At 37.6% G+C, this 23,195-nt stretch overlaps 2 protein-coding genes across 3 annotated transcripts in view; both read left to right on the top strand.

Moving 5' to 3' along the window:
• Positions 1-10,052, top strand: part of LOC112052601 (papilin) — a 63,461-nt gene extending 53,409 nt beyond the window's left edge. The window contains exons 3-6 of the mRNA XM_024091747.2: positions 4,636-4,683; positions 5,411-5,590; positions 6,007-6,198; positions 6,690-10,052. Coding sequence (XP_023947515.2) covers positions 4,636-4,683; positions 5,411-5,590; positions 6,007-6,198; positions 6,690-8,845 — 2,576 coding nt within the window. The 3' untranslated portion in view covers positions 8,846-10,052. The remainder of the gene's footprint in view (positions 1-4,635; positions 4,684-5,410; positions 5,591-6,006; positions 6,199-6,689) is intronic.
• Positions 10,053-14,532: 4,480 nt separating this feature from the next.
• LOC112052598 (uncharacterized) lies at positions 14,533-19,476 on the top strand. Of its 2 annotated transcripts, none has more exons than XM_052881806.1 (3): positions 14,533-14,618; positions 17,702-17,871; positions 18,641-19,476. In XM_052881806.1, the coding sequence occupies exons 2-3, from the start codon at positions 17,731-17,733 to the stop codon at positions 18,782-18,784; spliced, it is 285 nt and encodes a 94-aa protein (XP_052737766.1). In that variant the 5' UTR covers positions 14,533-14,618; positions 17,702-17,730; the 3' UTR covers positions 18,785-19,476. The 2 variants fall into 2 exon arrangements, with proteins under 2 accessions (XP_052737766.1, XP_023947514.2); XM_024091746.2 differs by having other exon boundaries at positions 14,574-14,647.
• Positions 19,477-23,195: the final 3,719 nt, after the last annotated feature.

Genomic DNA, 23,195 nt, shown 5'->3' with positions numbered 1-23,195 from the left:
ACAAAATCTCACAATCAAGTCAAATAATAACAAGTAAACTCTCCCTCCCCATTATGAAGAGTTCTCAAAACCCTTCTGCTTGTGAACAGCACTTTACACTTGATCAAGATCAGCGAGACCAATCGCCGCCCTCCGCTCTTCGTGCATGAGTAAATCGAACGTCTTGATCACAGAAGAAGTTCTTCCTGATTTATTATCATAACTAAGTGATTTTTATTTCGTTCTTAATTTGATACGTCTCTGTGATTGACATTGAGTGACCGACCTAGATTTCCTTGCGACACTATAAAAGGGACCCAAAAAATTTGGGGTTGTTTACTGGTAGATTACTAGTTGGTAACTAGATACTCAGATTTCTTAAACTGAGGGTAATAATATACAACGTGTCCCAAAATTCAACGATAAGCGGGCGCCAAAAGATTGACCTGCTCATGAGCACTTAAGGAAAAATAATAAAAAAAATATACCTAAATTTTTTTTTTAGTTACAAAATAAATTTTAAAATTCTTTGAAAATTTACACCTTGTATGATATTTTGAACTACCGCAGCTACAATTTCTTAAATATGCTTAAGATTTTTTTTGTATCGGAACCTAAGTAGTACTACTATTCACCACAACTCTTAAAAACACCACAATGCCCGCAGTTTTTACACAAAAAAATATCAAAATATTTTTTTTCCCTCAAATTTTTAAAGATTTTTACTTTCAGTCTACTTTGACTCATGGTCTTGCAAAAAAAAGTATGAACACCGCTATGGCAAGTTATTTTCAAAGTTGACGCAACTAATCAAGATTTCAAAATAGTATAATACCCTAGGATAACTAGTCGCAAAAAAAAAATATGCGTACCATTTGTAAACAAGAACTAAATTTCTAAAATGTTTTTGCTCCTAGAAATCACTTTTACTTTATGCACAAAATGATGTGAGTCATACGTTGCAATTTCCTAGAATTTTAATGGAACGAACGATAACATTTAAAAATAAGAGAGAGAGAGAGAGAGAGAAAGATAGCGATAAGTATACGTTAGAGAGGGATAGACAGATGTTCTTTGTTGAATGACAATGATGCAGGTAAAGAAAATCCTGTTCCCAGCAAGTCAGTACGCTCTGCTCCTTTGTTTACTGCGCAACTTTCCGTATTCAATTGACGTGGCTCTCGTACTAACGACTTTTGGCTTTGCATTTTGGACTGGACTTAAGTGATCTGCAAACTGAACTGACCTGGCATTATTTTGGACTGTGCCTGTGTTTTGTGAATTGGACTTTTGGTGTATTTTGGACTGTTTAGCGTTATCATGCCGCAACCATACACGCCGATGGAATACGCTAACATGCATCTCATTTATGGAGAATGTCGGTGCAATGCTAACGCTGCTAGCAGATTGTATCGAGAAAGGTACCCAAACGCTCAAAGATATCCAGATTATCGGGTATTTATGAATGTGCATCAAGCGTTTTCGGAGGGTCGTTTGCCGTCAGCTAGAAGAAACGCTGGAAGACCTAGATCGGAATGCGATGAAGAAGTTCTCAATGAAATAAACATTGATTCAACTACCTCAGTGCGTGCCATAGAAGCAGCTACGGGAATCCCAAAAAGTTCAGCACATCGAATACTAAAACGTCATCGGCTACACCCATATCATTACAGACGTGTACAAACGTTACTATCACGGGACTATCCACTGCGGATCGCATTTTGCCGAGTGATGCTTCAAAAGCATCGGGAAGATCCTCAGTTCTTGGATAAAGTACTATGGTCGGATGAAACAACCTGCAAGAAAGATGGCTATTTAAATCTTCACAACCTACACAGCTGGAGCAATGAGAATCCGCACCTGATGAGAGAAGACAAATCCCAATATCAATTTAAGGTCAACTTATGGACGGGCATTTTAAATGGAAAAGTGATTGGGCCTTTTGAATTACAAGGAAACTTAGATGGGGACAGTTATTTGAACTTTTTACAAAATGATTTGCAAGAATTACTAGAAGACGTCCCCCTAAGCGACCTTCAAAATATGTGGTATCAAAATGATGGTTGCCCAGCTCACTACGCTCGTCCTGTGAGACAATACCTAGACCACGAGTATCCGGGGCGTTGGATCGGGCGACTTGGTCCTATCCTATGGCCACCCCGATCACCCGACCTAAACCCCCTGGATTTCTTTTATTGGGGTTGTCTCAAAGACAGGATCTACGCAAAACCGATTACGACATTGGACGAGCTTCGGCAAAAAATCACTCAGGCTGCGGCACATATCAATGCTAGAAGATATGCGCGAAAAATAAAACGGTCGTTTTTAAGGCGATGTCGTGCCTGTATTAATGCCGGTGGAAAACAATTCGAACATTTACTTTAATGTTGTGTAATTAAAATAACAAACACATTTTTGGAACATAGTAAAATTTATTACTAACAACAAGAACAATTAAGAAATTTGGTTCTTGTTTACAAATGGTACGCATATTTTTTTTTGTGACTAGTTATCCTAGGGTATTATACTATTTTGAAATCTTGATTAGTTGCGTCAACTTTGAAAATAACTTGCCATAGCGGTGTTCATACTTTTTTTTGCAAGACCATGAGTCAAAGTAGACTGAAAGTAAAAATCTTTAAAAATTTGAGGGAAAAAAAATATTTTGATTTTTTTTTGTGTAAAAACTGCGGGCATTGTGGTGTTTTTAAGAGTTGTGGTGAATAGTAGTACTACTTAGGTTCCGATACAAAAAAAATCTTAAGCATATTTAAGAAATTGTAGCTGCGGTAGTTCAAAATATCATACAAGGTGTAAATTTTCAAAGAATTTTAAAATTTATTTTGTAACTAAAAAAAAAATTTAGGTATATTTTTTTTATTATTTTTCCTTAAGTGCTCATGAGCAGGTCAATCTTTTGGCGCCCGCTTATCGTTGAATTTTGGGACACGTTGTATATAAACGATGGTTCTTTTGGTGTATCAAAAAATATACAAAAAATAATAATAACTTTAAAACTATAACGTTTCGCAGTTTGCTGAAAACACGATGTCCGGACGACAGCACCGGTGAATTAATTCAGTTTTCTCGTCAAACCTTTGCTTATTTTGCCTTTTTTATTAATTAATTTAATATTTAGAATTTCTGCCTCTCTTCTTTATTAATTTGATGACGGAGACTTTAATATAGAGTGGTGGTCCCTGTCAATATGTGCTCCAGAGTACGTTAATATTTACAGCCCGCATCGTTAAAAAGTAAAACAACTAAGTATGAGCAAAAATTCCGTTTAAATAAAATCTCATATTCATATTCTTTTTATCAATACTAATAGTGGAATTGATGGCCCATCTTATCGTTACTTTACTGAAACGTATTTTACAATGACCGTCAATGTATGTCAGAAGTGTTGCCTGTAATTTTATTGGCCTACTGAAAACTAGCTCTTCCTTTTTTCAAATGAGTTTTTTTGAGTGAGATTCATAACTAGGGAGATTCGTAGGGCTATGTAAGACTCATTCATACACTGAAATCTTCTCGGTGGTCATTCAATCATATTTCCAGACCCTAGCCTATTTTAAATTATCTATCTATTTACAAATATTTCGGCAATTTCAAGTTCGAGTTCACAGATATCTGAAAGAATGCGGAGTACACCTAAGTACTTTATTGGTTGGTTTATAGAGTACATAGTTGTACATTACAACAGTTACGTGTCTGTCCGCGTAACGCAGGGCTGCAGCACTGGTTGCAAGCGCGCACGCTTGAGCGCCCGTCCGTGCACTGATGGGCTATTGCTGTGCTGTAGGTACATATGTTACAGCGACCCACGAAACTCTTTCAACCAAAATCATTTATCAAGTTGAGTTACGTTTTCATAACGTTTTCAACATTTTTCTTCAGATTTCGAAATATTGTAATACTAATTAACGTTAAGGTAAATCCTTTTTTGTAGATTACTTAATCATAACTGTGATGTCAGTCAGAGAATATAAACTAAAGGCAAACTCAGACCTGTGAATTCATAAAATGTACCTCTATGGTAGCTCTGTGGTTCAAAAGTAAGATCCTGTTTATTTAAAAAAATGTTACTTAAAAAAGTTGGCCTAGTCCTTCTCTGTACAAAAATCATCAAAAGTCAAAAATGGCCGCAACTCTCGAGCAGTAGAGAGACAATATCGCTTGTTGGGAAAGTTGGGAAATGTCAAGTGATATTCACAAAAAATTGTCGTCTTCAGATTGTTCGCAGCGGATAAAAAGTTCTTTCTCGAGATTGCGTACTTTCTCGGCTACGGGGTCGATGGAAAATGAAGGACTCGTGAACTCCGCACCGATGAGAGCCTAGAGTGGTTATGAAGATTAGTTTCTTTCTACCATTAATTAAATATATGTACCAAAGTATACTGTCTCAATAGAAAGCTGAAGGGTGTGATTGTTTCTTCTGTAAATGAAAATCTTTTCGCATATCAATAAATAAATTAAAATGAAGAATATAATCTTTTATAATTATTATCATTCAAACTTGTACCGCCATATCGTAAATATTAAAGGTACTATGTACTGTACTGTACTGTGTTAAAGAATGTTTGCAGTACGGATGCCACGTATTCGTATTCTAGGCACGTCATCGTTATTTATGTTATTTTCTTTCTTTTTCAGTTCCTTTGCCGGTCAACATCACGAGTGCCGACTTGGGATTAAAAGAAGGTAAACGTTTGTATTATTAATTATAATATTTTATTGAATTACAAATGTGTGTGATTTTATACACACGCTATATAAAAACAGTTGTTAACAATTTAATACAATGAGGCGTTATTTTGTGAAAGAAATATTTTTAAATATTCAATTATTATGTTGCATTGTTAAAAGTATACATTTGCTAATAAATATTGAAGGTTCATCACATTACCTAAGCATTCTCATGTGACGTAATGAAACCTGTTTGAGAATACCAAATGTGTCACATTTTCATAAAAAAATGCAAAATAAATACGTTCATAAAGTCGAGCGACCCAGTTTTATCTTCATCTGTGCTTGTGTCTGTCTCCAGCTGTGAGACAGGTATATCTAACCAATTTTCACACTGAGCTCATAAACTGCTTTCGATCTATAATCGCGTTCGTTCTCCTATGGCGGGGCGTCCGCTAATGCTGTATCGTGATTCTCCCTTGAGTCATCATCATCATTATCAGCCGATGGACGACCACTGCTGCAGATAGGACTTCCAAACACAATGGTCTCGAGCCGCCAACAACAGCTCTCTGCAATTCGCTTGAAGTCCTCCTGTCCGGTTATTTGTGCTATCGTGTCACTGGTCTCCGCTAGTCTACTACTATGATGTAATGAGGTGATCCTTCTCACTCAACCTAGTCTAGCCTTCGTCCCAGCTCCTCTGAGTGCGATGTAACACAATGTCTGGTGATGGTTGCAGGCAGCTGCGCGCTAGGCGACGTGGTGTACATGCCGGGCGACGAGTTCCCGGGCCCCAGTCCGTGCGAGCGCTGCAGCTGCGCGCGCGGCGACGTGCTTTGTGCGCGCGAGCGCTGTGAGCCGCGCCCCGGCTGCAAGGCGGTGCACCGGCCCGACCTCTGCTGCCCCACCTACCAGTGCGGTGAGTACTACGATCAACCTCGATAAACAAACTGAAGGATAGCTCACTTCAGAACTAGACCTTACTCGTTCAAGAGTCATTGAATCACATCACTGCTCAAATGCGAATTGGAGGCTAAGGTTTGACTGTGTAATGAGTGTATCAAATGGTTATGATATTGCTCCGAAGCTCAAACACTACCAACTTCCCAAATTTAAGCTGCTACTAAGAATTTCCTATACGAAAGATAAGCTCATTCATCAACAATTCATTGCCACAATTGAGCTCGATCGAGGACCCGTCTTCATTCGACCGAACCAATGAGGCAGTTAATGCACCACACAACGGTAACTAAGAGTCGACACCAGCTCATCGACTCCTCTGTATGTTCAGAGAGTCACGACACGGACGAGTGATGGTCGTGTGCAATGTTCCAGAGTGCGAGCAGGAGGGGCGCATCTACGGCAACGGCGAGAAGCTGGTGGACCCGGCGGACCCGTGCCGCGTGTGCTACTGCCAGGGCGGCGAGGTGGTGTGCCGGCGCATCGCGTGCTTCGTGCGCGACGACTGCCGCCCGCGCGTCGTGCCCGGCCGCTGCTGCCCCGAGTACGACAACTGCCCCGTCAGAGGTACCGCCTGCTCAGCTTCGCCGGTTCGCCAACAGCGACTGAAGTCTCTGTTAACTCACACGAGGACTGCGCTTATGCGCTCTCGTGTGACTTAATTATATTCGTTTATTTGCGTCAACATTTCTAATAAGTGTTATTGGAGAATGGTTTGCACCTTGTACGATATGATCATCATTATTATCAGCCGATAATATTATATTATCAGTCGGACATAAAGCTCCCGTAATGACAAACATTACGATTTGAGCCACCTAAATCCAGCGGCACCCTATTTTTTTTCACCATAATTATTATATATCAGGTTACCCACATGAAGGATTGTACAATTTTGAAGGTTTATTTTACGTATAATTTATGGCCTATTCCAAACAAAATGTTTAACATTCAACACAGAACAATCTTTATAAATGACTATAGTTATTTATATAGTAGAAATATGTTAGAAACTTTCATCCGACGATTTCTTAATACAGGAATTACTGTTATTTCAGGTGTAACATCATTGCCCGGCATGACTCCGTTGATTCCGAATCCTTCTTCAGTAGATGAGATGGAACCGAGCGACGCTCCCGCCCCACCTGCTGAGCCGCTGATGCCCGAAATTACCATAAAAGAGATTACGCCAGTTTCTGAAATTCCTGTTATTACCAATGTTAAGATAAAGGAAATATTACCGTCACAGAGCATCGAAGTTGCTGAATATTCGTCATCGAAATCACCCCTTATTCCCAGAGAAGTCACTTCTGAAAAAAACCCATCGAGTGTGGAGTCAACTGAAAACGGCGACAAACCAGAAACAAAGGACACAACCCTTTCGGAAATGCTTACAACGTCAAACGAAAAGTCAGCTGAAATAAAAAGCAACGATGACCCATCTCCATCCAAGATAAGTCTTTCTACTGAACAAGACAGTGTTAGTACTTTTGAACATCAAATACCTAGCATTATTCCAATGATGGGAGGTCCAACTGTTATTCTACATACGGAGCCATTAACTACTAAAGCTCCGATGCTTGAAGAAGAGGATTTGGATCACAATCCTGCATTTCCGCCGATTCCTGATGATTTATTCATAGGAAATCATGAAGAAGAAATAATACCTGACCAAAATTTAGAAAGTGAACATGTGCCAATAGACCATGTGGTCACAAGCGTATCGAATGTGCCAATTTCTACGGAGGAACCAATTTTTAAGGAACCCAGTGTGACATCAGTCAGCTTTGTTACTGAAGCAGCCTCGAGTACAAAATTTAATACACAAGAGACATCTTTTGAGTCTAGTACTCTCAAAGACGTAGCGAGCACCGTACAACCTTCACCGACATCAAGAGAAAATTCTGTACTTAACATGAGATCGGTGATACCTACCGAAATTTTAAATGTACCATCATTAATTTCCGATGACGTCACTGGCGACTTTCTTGATGTCACAGAAAGTGCAGTCACATCAGATATCGTGGGTGATGAATCCACAGAATTATCTGATACTGATGTCGCACCAAAATATTTGAACGAAATCCAGCTAAACGTTGAAGAGAATATTTCTGAATCCAATTTAAATGACACTACAACTTCGGAACCACTACAAAAAACATCAGAAAATATAGAATCGATAGATGTGTCAGAGCAACAAACTAGTACCTTATCTAAATCTACAGAAATTATATCACGAACTGAGTTCAGTTCTATTCCAATAGAAACGAGTGATCAAAATCCCCGTGAAACTTCAGACAAAGATAATAAAGACAAAATTACTATCTCCACGTCGGATTATTTAGAGTCATCCACGATATTGCCAGAGATTGGGGAACCTTACACTGAATCTAAGAGTACTGTAACTCAAAGCGAAGGCCAATCGTTTGATAACGAAGAAACCACAGAATTTATACCAACATCCTTTAACTCACAGGAAAGTGCAACAGAAGACGTGGAGTTGATTAAAGTATCGTCAGAAACTAATAAAAGCTCTGCTATAATTGAGCCTCCTCGTGCGAGGAACAATAATGTTTTAACAGATCTCATTAACTTAGTCGGTGACGTCGCATCCATCAGTGACCACACAACGGGACCCAATGAAGCCTCCAGTCCAACTACTATCTCTGACTCCGAGGAATTAATTCCAGTCAACGTAGCTGCTGGTTACAAAAGCAAAAACAAAAACTGGAATTTAAATTCTATCACTGAAATACCAATCAAGAACAAAGTAGCCGTACCCCTGTCGAAACAAAAGGTGGTGGAGATCGAGGATGACACCGACAATATTACAGACTCTCCTCCACCATACGACAAAGTAGAACCTACCACAAAACCACCTATAATCGATAATGTGTCAGATGACACACCTGAAAATAAGACGGTCATGACAAATAGGAAAGATATTGAAATAATAACACAATCATACGTCCCGACGATCAACAGGCGGCCAACTAAAGTCGTCATGAAAAAGAACAATGAGAAACCAACATCCGAGGAATCCTCCAGTGAGGAGGTTACAAACCAACCAACCAAGGCGCCAACCGAGGCAACTACCGATAGCGACACCAGTGCGTCACGCGAAGTCGTCAACGATGCAGACGTCACTACGACAGATTCAGATGCCGAGGAAAAAACAACGGAAGAAACCACGGAATCGCCGACCACCCCGTGAGCGCGCGCGCGGGCGACTGTCGACGGAACCTCAGCTTCAGCATTTTGTAGTTATTAAGTTTCGTTCTTGAAACTATAAGTTACGTAGAGACTATTAGGTATATCATTACGAAGAGCCTATCGGATAATTTAATTGTCAATTGACGTCCGTGCAGCGTAGCGCAGCGGATCTATATTTATAACTTTAATGTAAGTAGACGCCAGACGTTCGGTTGAATTTATTAATTGTATTAGCTGGACAAATTATTTATAATTTTAGATGATAGCGTATCGCGGGACGATGGCGAGCGCGGGGCGCGCTTGCGACGCGTCGTCGAAGTAAACAAGTAAAAGCTTTTCGTGTTAGCATAAGTTATTTATTTTAGTGGCAGTAACGTGAGTAGGATTGATAAGTAAGCAACTAAGCTAGTCATCCTGTGACAGGCGAGCGCCTGCCCCTTACACGGTGTCGGACTTCTCGCACACTCAGGATTTTAACCGAACTTGTCCAATTCAAATTCAGTACATAAAAGTGGGATGTTGTCTATCCACTCGATTTATTTTTCACAAAATGAAACTTAGTGTTGATCGAAATTGAATCTATATCTTGTATATTGACTGTGATTCAAGTTCAGCTCAAATAGAGTGCCAACTTCGTAACTATTACGTTTAACGTGACGTAAACTAATGTAACACGTTGTTCGCTCGTGTCCGAGTGTCCAACACCCGCTCAGTCCGACGCCACACTCCACGTTGCCTTCACTCCGTACAGACCAGCTCGTAGTCGACGCCGCTTCGAACGGACGCAACAAAGTCGGTTGGTACAAAACGAATTTGATACAAAATATTCAACCTTATGAATAGTTCTAGTTCAATTAGTATACATGTGACGCACATAGCCGTTATTTACTGCACTTTTATGATATACCGAGATGTTGTTGAGGGAAAGCTTTTTATTCCTGAGAAGGCTCAAATATGTTGTAAGAGTGTTTGGAAGCAGACAAATATTTTCTGGACGTACCTATTCTTGAATTCTTTATACTGTTTTAGCTGTGTATCCGTTTTTAAGTTCGGGCGAGGCCAGCGTTCGGTTCGTTCCACTAAGTTGGTCCTGGATGCTCCTTCTTGCTCCGGAAGACCGTATCTTTTCCCGGGCAATAAGCGCATGTGCTCATTTGTATTTTATTTAAAACTATTGTTTTTTACAAATAAAACAATTTAGACTGAAATTCACTCGTATTTTATTTTCGAAAACCCTTTCGATCGACAGATTCTTTATAATACTTGAAATTTGTAACCTAACCTAACTCCGTAACTTACCAAGTTTAACTTTTGAGCTTGACTTCACACAAAAGCTTTGTTGTATTTTAAAATTTTGTTGTAACAAAGTTATAAATAAATCTGGTTGTAAGAATAAAATTCAGTTAGTAATGTTCAGACGATACCGATTGCAGCTTCTTTTTAATTTGATTATGTACCGGTGAAATTTTGACAAGTTACACGACAAGTTAGTTAAGTGCCTAATATTTTTTTCATACATACTTTGTATGTCAAATGGGCTTGATTTTGGAACTAAAAACTGTTAAATAAAATAAATAAAAGCTTTAACTAAAGAGTAAATCAATATATTTAACACTACGACATAAGTAAATTATGTAACGTAAGCTCTCCTATCTTATTAAGTATAGTAATTTGGTCACGGTGCGAGAATTGGTGTTTCAGTGTTAAATAGTATTTATTCTGCCTACAACGGCATCTGTCTATTCAAATATTTTCTAAATTAGTCATGGTCTAGTATGGTGGTAGCCATTGGCCGGCAGCTAGGTACCAGCAAAGATGGACCGGCAACTGATTTAGCGCACCGGCACGATGCCACATACAAATCGTCAGAGAGAAGTAAGTTCTAAGTAAACACGCTGCCATCCTAGACTGCACCGTCACTTAATCAGGATCAGATGAGATTGCAGTAAAGGGCAACAGTGTTATTGAATGATTAAAATCTTGTTAACAAAAAATTCAACCGATTTCAAAATCACAAAAATAAACTAAAATAACTTTGAAGGCGGTACTAATTAAAGCTGTTTCTGCAAGAATTGCTTAGCTTAGCTGGAAATGGCTTAGTTAATGTATCACTGTGCTGGCACTGCCTTCAGTGATCAGAAGGTAGCAGAAAATTTTTATTTTTCTGTTTTTAGTGTGTCTAGTAGAATGAACGAAAGCGCCACAGTACGGACAATATTATACCAATATTAATGAAAATTCTGACCAAATTCGGACCAATCTGGAAGTATCTTTGAAATGAAAAAATAATTTTCAAAATTGGTTAAGAAATGTCGAAGTTATGAGGTAACAAACTTTAAAAAAAAAAACATACATGTTGATTTTAGAACCTCCTCCTTTTTTGAAGTCGATTAAAAAAAACAATGAAGCTAATAAATAAAAAAAACATTTACACAATTTAGAAGATCCTTAAACACACACTGACTCACGTGGCTCGAAACACGGGCATCGGTTTCGATAGTTTTGCCGATTTTATATGATGTCGATGCAGAACGTTTCACGTTTGCACGAGAAGTTTAAGTTGAGAACCATCTCGATCAATCAAGAGCATCAAAACCGGTTCATTCGTTAAAAAAAGACATCAAAAGTACAATCTCCATGTTGTATGTCGTGTTAGACTAGGTCATGACGGTTCAGTTGGAAGCGACTTGGCTTCATGATACGAGGCGACGAGACAACGTTGCGAGGCGAGGTCAGAGGGCAGTCGCGTCCACTCGCGACATTCGCTCGCTCTGCGGTTGGGCAACGCGTGGAACGCTTGCGTACGACCAAAACTATTAGGATTTTCTTTTTTATTTTAAGATATACAAAATATTTTAAGATACAAATCATTGTAATGATCTAAGATTTCAAGTAACGTGGGAAGGTAGGAAAATTTAATAATGTCTTCTTAATAATTGTTAAAGGATTAAGTTCAAAAAATAATCAATATAATATTATTATTTCCTTAAAAATGTAATAATAGAATTGGGAATATAGATAACGATTATTAAGAAATTAAGTACCTAAATATAGCAAAGTTTTTGTTGTGGAAGTGTCGCAAAAAATCGTAAGTTTGCCGGATCAGCTAGTAATATAAAAAGTCCTCTTTATTTGTACGCTCTTACAAAGCTTGACAGTGAGCCTGCAAATAGTCGTGACTATTAGATGTGAAAGCTCCATAACGACTCATGCACCTAAATACGGGCGCGTTCTAGATGAAGATGCAGCCATTAGATAGCCGCGGTGATGCTGTGTGAGGTAACACGGTTGCGGAAACAATCGTAGGCTGCCGCGCCCGCCGTGCCTTCACCCGTAAACATCACTAATTAAAGTTATGCACTTTACCTTTCCAACACGCGCTGTTGCAATATTGTGCGCTTGGTCATTTGGATGTGGATGTAACTAAAGTAGGTCTGCTAAAGGTAGGTAGGTCAGTTGATTAGAATTGGCGCTTTAGATATTATTAGACCTACAAATGGTAGTAAAAAAGATTTAGTAAAATCGAAAAAGGAGAATTCACCCTCGCTTAATAAAAGGATTTATAAAGCGAGGGTGTATGGAAATGTTGGAAGGGGAAAGCCAAGGCAAACGTTCTTGGACCAAATCCAGGACATTGTCACTAAAGGCCAAGTCAAGAGTGCTCTAAGCCTAAACTTGTATGAAAGGAATTCTGAGAGTGAAAGAAGCGAGGGAGACATGCAAGGATCGCAGGACGTTGTCTCAGCCTACATTTTTTACGGATTTCACCGATTTTATTACCTTTTTCACGGATTTATGCACGCCACTATCTTAACGATAGAGATATTTTATTTTCGGAAGCTTTGGATGTAGTAGTACGGTGACAACTGTCAGCACAAACTCGTTTGTGTGTGTTAAACTGAATAACGTCAGCACAACAGAAACGCATTGCTAAAATTATTGAGAGTGATACGGAGGGGGTACTTAAAAACCATTGTTTAGCACTCACTTACAAATATATAACGCGTCATATGAGAATTTATAAACAAGATTCAATCAATCAACAGTCTGTATTCGTCCACTGCTCGACATAGGCCTTCCCGAGAGCGCATCACCACACACGATCCTCCGCTTTACTCATCCAGCCACTTCCCACTACTTTCTCGATTATAGATATTTTTGAAAGAATACATGTTTAAAATAAATTAAATGAAATTGTAGTCGAAGTAATAGGTAAGGAAGATATATTATTCTGTAGCTTACACCCAACACATTCACCGGCAGTCGTAAATAAGACTTGCAAATATTTAATGGTCTATTTACACGCACTTGACAGATCGTGTTTTTGCGAAGAAGTTTCCTAACACTCGCTTTACACATTAGAGTATAGCGAACAATAATATGAAAGTACTACCTACGACAACCGTGACGTCATATGCGCCTCGAAACGCCGCAGTCGCTGTATCCGGTTTTGATAAAACATCGGAGACGACATAACATGTCACTTTAGGCACTGTGGCTGGTATTTATGTACGTAATTGTATGTGGTTAATGTAACTTTAAGAGTAAAATTACGTGGTCGACACAGTAAATTATGCTTGTAAATGCTCCAAGAGTAGTCTAAAAAAGGGATAAGTGAGTGACTGTAAGTTTATAGATATTTTAGAAAATTTAAATTTTATGGATTGGGCGAGGGAATATGAGGAGGTACTCAATGAATATGACAGGGAATCACTTATCAAGGCTTTTTGAAAATTTGACGGACGAAGCCGCGGGCGTCTGATAATGAATTTTATTTCAAAAGGTAGTAGTGAGCTTTTTGAGCATTTGTTTATTTGTAATGTCTGCGTCGGCTAATATTTATTTATATATTAAATACTGGCCGACGTCGCAGACAGTTTTCAATATCTTATTTCTTCTTAATTCGTCGGAACTTTTTGCATAGGTAGGTAGGCTTTGCTTAATCTACCACTTTTGAATAATATACCACAATAGTTAATAGGTAATACAGAGGAAAGGGTAGGCAAGGCTAACGTCACAGCTGAGGCACCTACCTAATGTTATTGATGGTGATTTATAAGCTGTAAGGTATCAGTGTATTCGATTGAGATCGAGATTTGAAAATCGCGGTAATTTGTCCAATCCTTACTCCTTGGAGAGCCACTAAACAAGCGCTAAATTAGAATAACTATCTCAAAATAAACAAATCTATTCTGCGATAAACAGTACTGATTAAAAAAAATATAATTATTACTGCCTATGTTAAAGTTTACAATTACAAGATTTTGAGTAAGTAAGGAAATTAAGGAAATTGGGGATGATACACCCAGCTGCGCCTCAAGCGCACGTCAAGTCATTACTGCTGAAGATTGAAGGTAGTGCACTTTATAGATGTGAAAATGCACTTCCAAGACTAAGGATGCATTGTGAATCTGTATTGGAGAAGCCATTTTACATTAGTACCTACGTATAATATAGTCTATAATAACTAACCCAGTTAAAGACTTCTGCTCGCCACTGACTGAAATCAATTAAAAATTATGTGGAAACCCTATTAAATCTGCTGAGCCATAATTCACATGATTAAAAATGTGATCATATAATATTTTCATCACAAATTTTCATCTCGCTCTGCGTTATTTCGTGGCTCCATCGCTGCGGAGGCTGCTGCGCGGTGCGGGGCGGCGCGGCGCGGGGCGGGGGCGGTGAAAGTGCTTTAGGGGGGAGCTTTGCCCAAGAGGGGTGTCTATATGAGCAGGGCTATGGCGCGCGCGCCGCACTCTGCGAACTCGCTGGTGAGTCCCTTAACCACATTACGAGTTAGGTACTGTCTACTTACTAACTTATAATAATTATGTAGTGCATCAATATCTAATTATGATTTTTAAATTGTTGTGATTTATGATAAATATCCGTTGAGTACAGAGTTTTCGATTTGGTAAAGATAAGTTTTTATGATTTCAAATCAGTATTTTTTTGTGATACAATTACAAAAATAGTGAATCATAATTTCAGTAAGCTGCTAATATTTGTATTTCCAAAAGCGGCTTTACCTTTAATCTTCACGTTTGAGACGACATAAATCAATAGCTACAAGTGATAAACTTTCTATGCTCTTTAGAAGTCACTCTTCAAAGCAGCTTCAAATGTTAAATGTCATCTTTGACGACCTTTCTTCGGCGTAAACGTATACTTCTAAGGAGAGTGTTCTAAGAAAATAGTGTTTTGATATGATGCCCTACCCCAATAGTGTTGTCCCACAAAAATAGTGGATAAATAAACATAACTGTAAAAATTTAATTGGAAACTTTGTGTTCGACGCACTTTATCAGAAATCACAAAATACATTATATACAACGAGTACCTACTTACCTACGTTTTATTTTTGGTAACCTTATTTTGGACCTTGCAATATTATTTTGTACTGAACTTTTTAATTACATCTTTTATTATAGTCTCTCTTCCTTTCATAATAAACTTAATTGATTTAATGAAGACTCGTTTTATCTTGTTAATTGACTTCTCAGTTTTAATAAGCCCACCTATAGCTGTACAACTGTAAACTTGTATTTTGTAGCCGTAGTTGAATTAATTTTCAAAGTGATCAGAAGTGAATTGAATAAAGAAGTGCACACTTTTAAACAACAGTGGAGTTTTACATGGAACTATAAATCATGATACGTTAATAGAACTTTAAACGTATTTCGTATTATTTACAAATACTTTTTATATATATTTTTTTATAAAATGACAAAGTGTGTGTTTCTCGCAACTTTCCCGACAATCTACGAGTGATACACATCGCGTTTGTTTATGTAACTAGGGAAGTGGTATGAATACCTATATGAATATCTTCGAGAAACATCCCAAACTAAGTAATGTATTAATATTGTGTGTCACCGTGGAGTTGTGTGTTACGTGTTCAATGTAGATAGTAATGTCCACGTTTCTTATCTTTATTTTAGACAGTTTTACAGTTAAATTTAACTATTATTGTCGTAGTATATTTACTATTTAATGAACTACTAGTTGCGGGGGTTAGATGTGAACTAGTTCAATGTGTTCGTAACAATTTAAGTACAATTTCATGGTTTTTGTACGTTAATTGGTTGAAGCCATTTTCTTACTAATACAGAAACGTATGTTACATTTTCATAACTCATGTTATTTATATTAAACATATTTTAATGCTCAAATTAAAAATTGTAATTAACGTTTGCGTTAAAGTTGTGTTGAAATTGAAAGAAAAACTCAATCTCTCGTCCGTTAAACTATTGTTATACTCCTCTTGTAGCACACTTTGGGGTTTATTTGTTTTGTTTATACAATTGACTATTATTCTTTAGAAACACCTTGGTATACTCGTACAGTGCGCGCGCATCTGAATTACATTGTATTAATGCAAATAATTAATCAGTGGAACTCGTGGCCTTAGTGATATATTAACGTTTTATTTATGTTACGTTAAGTAGTGCTCATTTGGACCGACTACATACATACATAATGACAGATTCTCAGTGTCTGTATATAGAGACGACCGCTAGATGAGCGGCCGGGCGTCCGATATGGCAGTCATTATGTAAGGTAGATCATGTTCACTTGATTAACAGTTACATAGTGGAAAATATTTTTACTTGAATGTTTTTTGGTTACATTACAAACTACAACCGTTCTATAGAGCATTCATAGCTTTACTTTTAATTAATCAAAATCAAAATCAAAATCAAAAATCATTTATTTCAAGTAGGCTCAGTTTACAAGCACTTTTGACACGTCAGTTGACTATTTGTAAAGATTCTACCACCGGTTCGGAAGGCAGGTCCTGCTGAGAAGATACCGGCAAGAAACTCAACAGTTGCTCTTTTGAAAAAGTCATACAGTATTATAATTTACAATTGATAACAATTACTGTTTACATTTGTTATAGTTTTACTTCCTGTGTGAAGGTGAATCTTGTTTTTGTACCTTTTTATATAATAATGTAAAAATTGCACTTTCTCTCACACTAAATTTCAATTTGAACAAGTAGGTACTGAAATTCTTCTGCGAAAATCCAAGCGAAAAGCATACGTTAGGCAATGATTTCTATCTTGTTCGACTAACACATTGAGTGAGCGATTTTCGGGAAAATCTAGGAAAATTAGGTGGTAACACCAATCCAACTTTGTTAATAACCCTCTTAAAGGCAGCCTCATAAAAAAAGAACCTAACCATTGGCCAAAACGTTATCATAGTTATTAGATTTTAAAACTACTAATTGGTTACATTTTTCACGCAGACCCCCGCGACTCCTGTGGCATTTCCTACGGGAATTTGATTCCCGTAACCTGTATACATCCGTTTATGTTTCGACGACTAATATGAACATTCTCGGTGTATTGTGGTAGTTGCAATGATCGTCAAAGTTTACTATACTCCTACATATTGATAAGAGAATGGCGAACGAAACATTTGTATTGTAATTCACTTCGTCGAGTCAGGATCGTGAGCGCGCTTTCTCTCGCTCTTCTTTATTTAAATTATTTATTATCGGTCGCCGCGTTTCCTCGTCGTTACGCAATTTTTTAATTCGCTCTCTCGCTGCGTTCTATCATCTAAAGTTACATTATTATGTCGTAGTTACATGTCGGGTCACCGTGCCATACGATAATGTCATATTATGTCACTCGTACATTCCGCTTAGTTTACAGATTTTGTACCATTATCACGTCACATTGCTGTTTGAAAATACTATGAAAAATATACTAGGCACCGAATGTTATTGAAAAACGCGAAGTATTATTCGTTTTATACGCAATGTTTTTCTACTTGCCATTCACTACTATGATCTTGATAACTATCTACTTGGGATGTCATGAGAATATGAATTGTCCAGCAGGTGTACTGACTACTGTGTACCAGATAACAATGAGGTCAGTCGTGGTGCTGTTGGTGCTGGCGGCGGCGGCGGCGGCGGCGCCGCAGCGGGAGGGCGCGGCCTACAGCAAGGAGGCCATCAAGCAGGCGCAGAGCACCTTCCTTATCCCCAAGGATGCTGTTATACAGAAGGTTAGTGAGGCTCATTCTTTATTCGCTTTTTTGTCTGCTCATCTACAGGACCTGACCTCCTTATAAGAGGAACGATATAGAGTTTTGATCAATCATACTGCGCCAATGCGGTTTGGTTATTTGTTGACAATAATGTATGAATTTTCAACAGACATTAGGTACATTGACTGGGATGATGGCCCGACGTTCTCTCCGAAGCACCGGGATGTGATACCACCATCTTTGGGCTGAGAATATTTACTGAACATTCTTTAGCAACAAGAAAAGCTCAATATTTTATAGCTTGGCCCAGAAGTGTAATCCAGGACCTCGTGAGTTTATGAGGCTCATCGTTACACAGAAATAATCCGCCAAACAGCATTGCTGTGTTCCTATCTGAGAGGAACTGGACGCATTGTAGGAAGTGGTTCTTGCTTACCCATCAACGTCCTACTCGATTTTCCACTGGGTTCGCTGATGCTGTAACACGAAAATTTATTATTATAATGAAGATATCCCAATTTCTAAATAGATAGATATGATAAAAAATTTATGCAAAATTTTAACTAAGTTAAATAAATAACTTACATATTTATTATAATTACTTTAAGGAACACCCTTATTTCGAAAGTTTTTAAATATTAAATTCATATTTTAAAAAATTACTTTGCCAGCCTGGAAAAACTTTTGCTTGGTCATATTTAAAATTGCAAAAGTAGTTCCGAGCAAGTGAGATGAAAATGATTTTATTGTATGTTGAGTTCTAAACAAAAAACCATTCTATAAACAGGTACAAGAAGGCGTAGAGCTCGCAGCGTACGAGTCCATCCCCGGCAACCAAAAGATCAACTTGTTCGAGATCCTCGGCGACCAGCTGCCGTCAGAAGTGATCAACAACCTGCAGTCGCAGATCGACCACGTGGGCCAACAGTAGGCCTTGTGCTTGTAGATTGATAAGATAGAATATAGTTGGAACCCAGTAACTAAACTATAAACCATAGACAACGAAGAACGAGAAGAACTCTAACTATTATTATAAAAAAAACAGACCCAATAGTGGTTTTTGAAAAATGAGCAATCAAATGAAACTGATAACGTAAATAAAAAAACAAATTCTAAACAAAACTTATTAAAGGTTTTAAATAGTTAATTTTACCTTTATAGATTAACTTGTTTAGAGATATGAAAAATAAAAAAGCAAAGATTTATTAAAGAACACTTCCTTTTGAGTAAAAACTAATAATAAATGTTTTCACTAAAAGACTAATGTGTAAGACATATTGATGCCTAAAAAACAAATGTAATGAATGTTTTCAATAATAATTAATAAAAAAACATAATTATGGGGTCTTCTGAGGGTCTTACAAAATACCCTTTCAAAAACTAAGATTGAAAACCTCAATATAATAAAGAAGTTGGAAATTATAAAATGTAAATAAGTAAATGATCGTATGTAGTTGCTGCAGATGCACTCCCAATAGTATCGTTACTGGTTCCGACCGAGTTGTTTAATGTTTAATTTATTCGTGTCGCAGTGAGCAGTGAGCAGTGAGCAGTGCATGTGATATTGTAACATCTTTTATATGTTTGTAGATAAAGATTTTAATAATAAATGTTCGTAACCAACGCTTGTTTTATTCAGATTGTGTAAACGTGTGACGTAATGAGTGGGCGTTAAGTTTAATGGCATTTTTAGGTTCCTGACATTACATGTTCGTGATTGGAATTATACGACTACCTGTTAGTATGTTAACTAAGATAAAGGTTTTGTTTGATAATTCAAAGGTATGTGTCAAGTCTATCAAGTAAGCCTATCATAATCATTGACACAGAACACAAAGCGCTTCGCTTCCGTGATTATTACGAACGGATTTGAACAAATAATTATTATCTTTGCTGTATTCGATGAAAAAAAGATTTTTAATTCTGTAGTATCAATGTGTATATTTATCTGTTTCTCCTTCAGACAACAGGGACAACTTACATGATTATTTTAATAATTACTTATTATAAAGTTTTCAAGCTCAAGAATAAGCTGTCAGATCACCAAATTTTTTGCACATTTACAAAAAGTTTCATATAGGTAATCTATCTGTGTAGGATAATATTGCCTACAAGGTCATACAGTGTATGTTGCGTCGTTGTTTATATTGCACAGCACGTTAATTATATGCATTTTTTTATTATTCTTTACAAGTTAGCCCTTGACTACAATCTAAACGGGCTAACTTGTTAGGAGGAGGATGAAAATCTACATCCCTTTCGGTTTCTACACGACATCATACAGGAACGCAAAATCGCTTAACGGTACATCTTTGCCGGTAAGGTGGTAACTAGCCATGGCCGAAGCCTCCCACCAGCCAGAAAACCTTAATCCCAGGACCTCCGTGTTATAAATCCACTGCGCATACCACTGCACTATGGAGGTCGTCAATTATTACAGGTTAAGTAACCTTCAAATAAAAGTTGTAAACTAATTACTCGTTGGTATAAAAAAAAAAACAAAAAGTACTCAATTCGGTTTAGCCGTATTTGAATTTTAGCGACAGTAAAATTCAAAAATTTGAAAACAAATAATAGAAACTAAGTCTCGCAAGATTTGTCAAAACTTTCAATTCACCTATACATATTGATTGTTACGAAACGATTATTTTCACCTTCGTAGGAGCACCTATGTATGTATGTATGTATGCGTACGTGCTAAACGATGTCAATCAATGGTCACGCGAAGGCTAACATTTTGAAAAGGTTTCATCATTAATTGTGTAAATACCACTGTAGGCATCATCAACTACCGACGCAAAACAACATTTGCTTTGTCATGTTTTAGATGTTTGAGAAAAGTGAGAGATAAATCTGGAAATATTTTCAATATATTTAAAAATATAAAACATGTACTCTGAAATGAAGAAAATAGACATGACTGTGTGCAAAGTTAAACGTAGGTACTACAGAAGTCTTGGTTGCAGCATCTAATTATTTCTATCATTTTAAAGTATTCTCCAGAATTTAATAAGAACGCAAAATTTTGAGTATTATTTAGCCTCCAAAATTTGGCTCAGATGTAAACAAGAAATAGGTAGGTAAGTAGTACCTAAATATCAAGAAATACAGCTTTTGGCTTTAGCAGTGATGTAACTGAGCTGAATCAATACTGAAATGATTATTCGTACATACATATAAAAATAAAAAGCTTCTAGGATTGTGTTTTTTAAATCTGAACTCTCTTTAAAAGTACACCTCGGGCTCAAATGATTTTTTGATTTCGTAAGATTTCTCTCACAGATATTAATTCGGTAATGTGACAGAAGATCAGATAAAAGTTTATTGACACGGCCCGAGTGCACTGCTCGCACAGCACGACATATTTGTAGATTTACTAGTGGGCGAATATGTTTCTTAAAGATCTCGCGAGATGTTGTATTTTATTAGTGGTTAAAGATACTTTATAATTTCTGTGTATAGGATACTTGTGTGTGGGGTTAACGGTTAGGTTGAAATACAACAAACAAACAAACAAATTTTTGAATTTTGTTTACATTGTGGGTAAACTGGAACTTAATTTTGAAAAGCAGCTATGATTTTCGAACTTCGAACATCAGTAATGATCGAAACCTTGATTTCGATGACGTAATTCCTGTGTAGATGACGTCATGTCGAGCGCATTTTTGGCAGCGCGTGCGCATACGTCGAACATTACGAGAGTTGCGTGCTCGCGCCTTGCGACACGCGAGCCGATCGAATCGTAATCAAAAGGCTGCGGCGGTGGCAGCCTGGGAGAAAGTGAACCTGCGCCACCAATGTATAACAAGTTAAGCCGAAAAATAAACATTCGTCGTTTCCTTTTCAGCCTATTAAACGTCCTTCCTGGATTCAAGTCTCCAAGATTTGAGCTCAAAGCCTTTTATTAGATTCGAAGAAGAAATTTTTGCTCATATTCATCACTGCTGCATAATTTGAATAATAATTAGTTAAAGAAAAGTCAGGCGAGCAATTTTTCACCTGTCATTGATCATAGCATTTACTTTCCGGCAACCATGCAACCTTAACGCAGCAATCGTTTTTGAAGCAAATAGGTAAAGGCATGGTATTCCTCGAGCACTTTAAATTAGGTGAAATAGTTACATTGTAAAATTTATGAAATGATGGTGTAGAAATAAGAAATCTTTCTTACAGTTTATCTAAATAAGCTAAAAGTATCTTGGTTAGGATTTCAGGCGTGGAGGCGAGCCGGCCGCGTATGCTATACAGCTGCATGTCTCGATGTGCCGATGATAAGGACAACAATGGAAGGAAGTGCGCCGTGCGGGCGCTGGAGCAACTAGTTCCAAACAGTAGTGAAGCTGCGGGTATGATGCAATCGAGTAAAAGTTGTTAGCGATAGTTGAGACTGTTCGAGCCTGTTTATGTATTATGATTCTTCTTCACCAGAAACTACAACATCTTCTAGTTGACGTTCTCTAGAACCCACGGATATTTCCAAAAAATAAGAGACTTATTCTAAACTAGCGGACGCACGCGACTTTGTCCGCGTGAAATTTAGTTTTTCACAAATGCCTCGGGAACTATGGATTTTTCCGGGATGAAAAGTAGCCTATGTGTTAACCTAGGGTAAAATCTATTTCATTCCAGATTTCAGCCAAATCGCTTTAGTGGCCGCTGTACAAAGGAGGAACAAACATACACACACACTTTCATACAAACTTTCGCATTTATATATTAGTGTGAGTGTGATGTGCTGTGATGTGATTAAGATCATCCAAAATATAACGTACCTAACGCAACGTAATTAATGATCGGATGAATGTTTTAAGATAAAAAAGAATGAAAAAAAACAGATTTTTATATCTGATATTTGACTCTTAGTTATTTATGTTATTTCATTAGTTTTGTGTTTAGCATGGCCAGGCCAGTCGGCCAAACAAACACATTGGCGCAATACCTCAGAGAGTACGAAGAGCTATCGGTGCTGGTCAGTCGATCGGCTCTAATTTATACTGTCCCATCAAACTACTATATCCCTATAGTAGTGCAGTAATAAAACATGTGTGGAGGCCTAAGCAAGAAACTCATCAGTTGCTCTTTTACATTCCGCGAACGTGTGAAAGAACCGTTACGCACTTCCTTCTTACAATGTTTACAAGAAGTAGTTTACAATTGAAATGCAGATGTGCTGTGCAATCAGTTGTAGGAAAGAGCGACGTATTCGCGATGTCGTTCACAAGTTAGCAAAGAGCACGCACTTTCGGCGTTATTCAGAGGACGATTCATAAGCAAATGAAGAAGAAATCAGTATTATGAAGGAATATATTGACAAACTACGTAAACAAAATATTTACAGTCAG

The sequence above is a fragment of the Bicyclus anynana genome, chromosome 5 (genome assembly GCF_947172395.1).
Source record: "Bicyclus anynana chromosome 5, ilBicAnyn1.1, whole genome shotgun sequence".
NCBI classification, from domain to species: Eukaryota; Metazoa; Arthropoda; class Insecta; order Lepidoptera; family Nymphalidae; genus Bicyclus; species Bicyclus anynana.
This window is presented reverse-complemented; position numbering and strand designations above follow the sequence as displayed.